Source organism: Hipposideros armiger, unplaced genomic scaffold, assembly GCF_001890085.2.
Source record: "Hipposideros armiger isolate ML-2016 unplaced genomic scaffold, ASM189008v1 scaffold_42, whole genome shotgun sequence".
Taxonomy (NCBI): domain Eukaryota; kingdom Metazoa; phylum Chordata; class Mammalia; order Chiroptera; family Hipposideridae; genus Hipposideros; species Hipposideros armiger.
The window spans coordinates 637137-638905 of NW_017731392.1; the positions used below are offsets into that span (position 1 = coordinate 637137).

Consider the following 1769-nt stretch of genomic DNA (forward strand, 5'->3'; position numbering starts at 1 on the left):
ACTGCGGCTGCTGGCCAGTCACGCTGGCTGCTGGCTACACACAGCAGCCCAGCTCCAGGTTGAGCTGTTGTTCAGCATGTTAGCTGTAGAGGGCAGTGTCACTGGCCCTCATATGTGGGATCTGAACCGGGGCCCTCTAGCGTCCCAAGCCAGTTCTTAACCATCGCGCCACTCGGCCGGCCCTAAAGTACTTAAGACTCTGCGCTGATTTAAGGACCCTGTGAGTGCCTGTTTATTCATTCTTGTGTCAGCAGTATATCCCTGAACTTTTCGATCTTTGCCATTCAGATAGTTAAAAAATGATGAACAGAAGCTGCACTTGCGTTGTCTACTATTCAGAGCTTTTCTTCATTCTTATCAAATTTTCAAGGACGCTTTTATGAGTTGGACAGCTGCAGCAGTTGGGATGGGGCAGATTCTTTATGAGCCAAGTGTTTTTGCCAAAACAGCATTACTTCCCAGGCTTACTAAGTTACTACGGCCGTCCTAGAGCCAGGCCGACCGTGATCACTGCCTGCTTCCTAAAACCCTGGGGTGGGGGCGGGAGTGACCCCCACTTTGACCCCTTTTTCTTACTCCATCCTTTTCTTTGGTCTGTGCCACTAATGTTGCTTTATCAGCACAGACAACCACCTGGCAGTTTGAATTTGTCCATCAATTCTGTATGTACCAGCATTGTCAGTATGTCTTATTTATAATACACTACAAAACTGTGCAAAACTTCTTTTTATCACCTGATGGCAAAATCAGAGCCAGATATGCATCTTCTAGCAGTTTCTTTTGGCCTGTACTCTCATGCTTGTAACCTTTCCCCAGATGTATTTTCCTTCCGTGGTTTTCCTTTTATCCTGATTTCCTTGTCTGTTTATTTTATCTTGTATGCATTTTTATTTTGTAAGCTGTTTCAAATATCTTTTGGAAGTTAATGCAGAGTATTGATCAACAAGTGATAGCAAAAATTAGAACAAAGGAAAGGGAAATTAAAAGATGAAAGATGCATTTAGTATCATTTGATTTGCCAGAACTCTGCTTTGACCATTTAGGTAAACTGTTTCTATTAGTATTTGAACAAAATGCCATTGGTAGCATCATGTTAATGTTTCCTCAGCCACTCAATAGACTGATAGGAGCCACAGGCCTGGGACAATTCCTAGCACAAAAATAAATAAAATGTGGGAAAAAAGTGGAATATGCATACATGCCTTTTGGCTTATTTTTTTCCTTGGATTTCAAGGACATGACAGTCGGTTTCCCCTTTCTAGAATAGTCTAAACTTTAACAAACTGAGCCTCTCTTACCAACCCATCCTTATGTAGCAGACCCTGTCTGCTGAGAGGGTCTGTGTACATATCACTCTGTTTCATGTAGGTTACAGTTAAACCATTCAAACCAAATATGAAGAAATGGCTAACCACTCAATTTGGAAAGGATCAGATGTATTTCAACACAGAACCACCAGAACACCTTTGGAATGAGCAATCTCTATTTGTATTTCTTTATATGGGGTTTGACTGATCTCCCATTCTTACCTTGTGCCAGTTTTCCTTTTGTCCTTACCTGTTTTTTCTTCTTGACAGGTTGCTTGTACACATTTAGATGTGGATTTAGTCTGCATAACTGTAACAGAGAAACTACCATTTTACTTCAAAAGACCCCCTATTAATGTGGTAAGTGTTACACTTTCCATTCTATACTTGAATCTGTAGAAACTAAGATTAACAAGCTGGACAAGAGGCAGAGGAAACCAGTGTTCTTAGAGGGGAAAAAAA

General features: G+C 41.3%; 1 protein-coding gene across 1 annotated transcript in view; it reads left to right on the forward strand.

Annotated features, from left to right (window-relative positions):
* Window positions 1-1769, forward strand: part of RPP30 (ribonuclease P/MRP subunit p30) — a 33823-nt gene that overhangs the window by 9651 nt on the left and 22403 nt on the right. The window contains exon 4 of the mRNA XM_019638999.1: window positions 1578-1667. Coding sequence (XP_019494544.1) covers window positions 1578-1667 — 90 coding nt within the window. The remainder of the gene's footprint in view (window positions 1-1577; window positions 1668-1769) is intronic.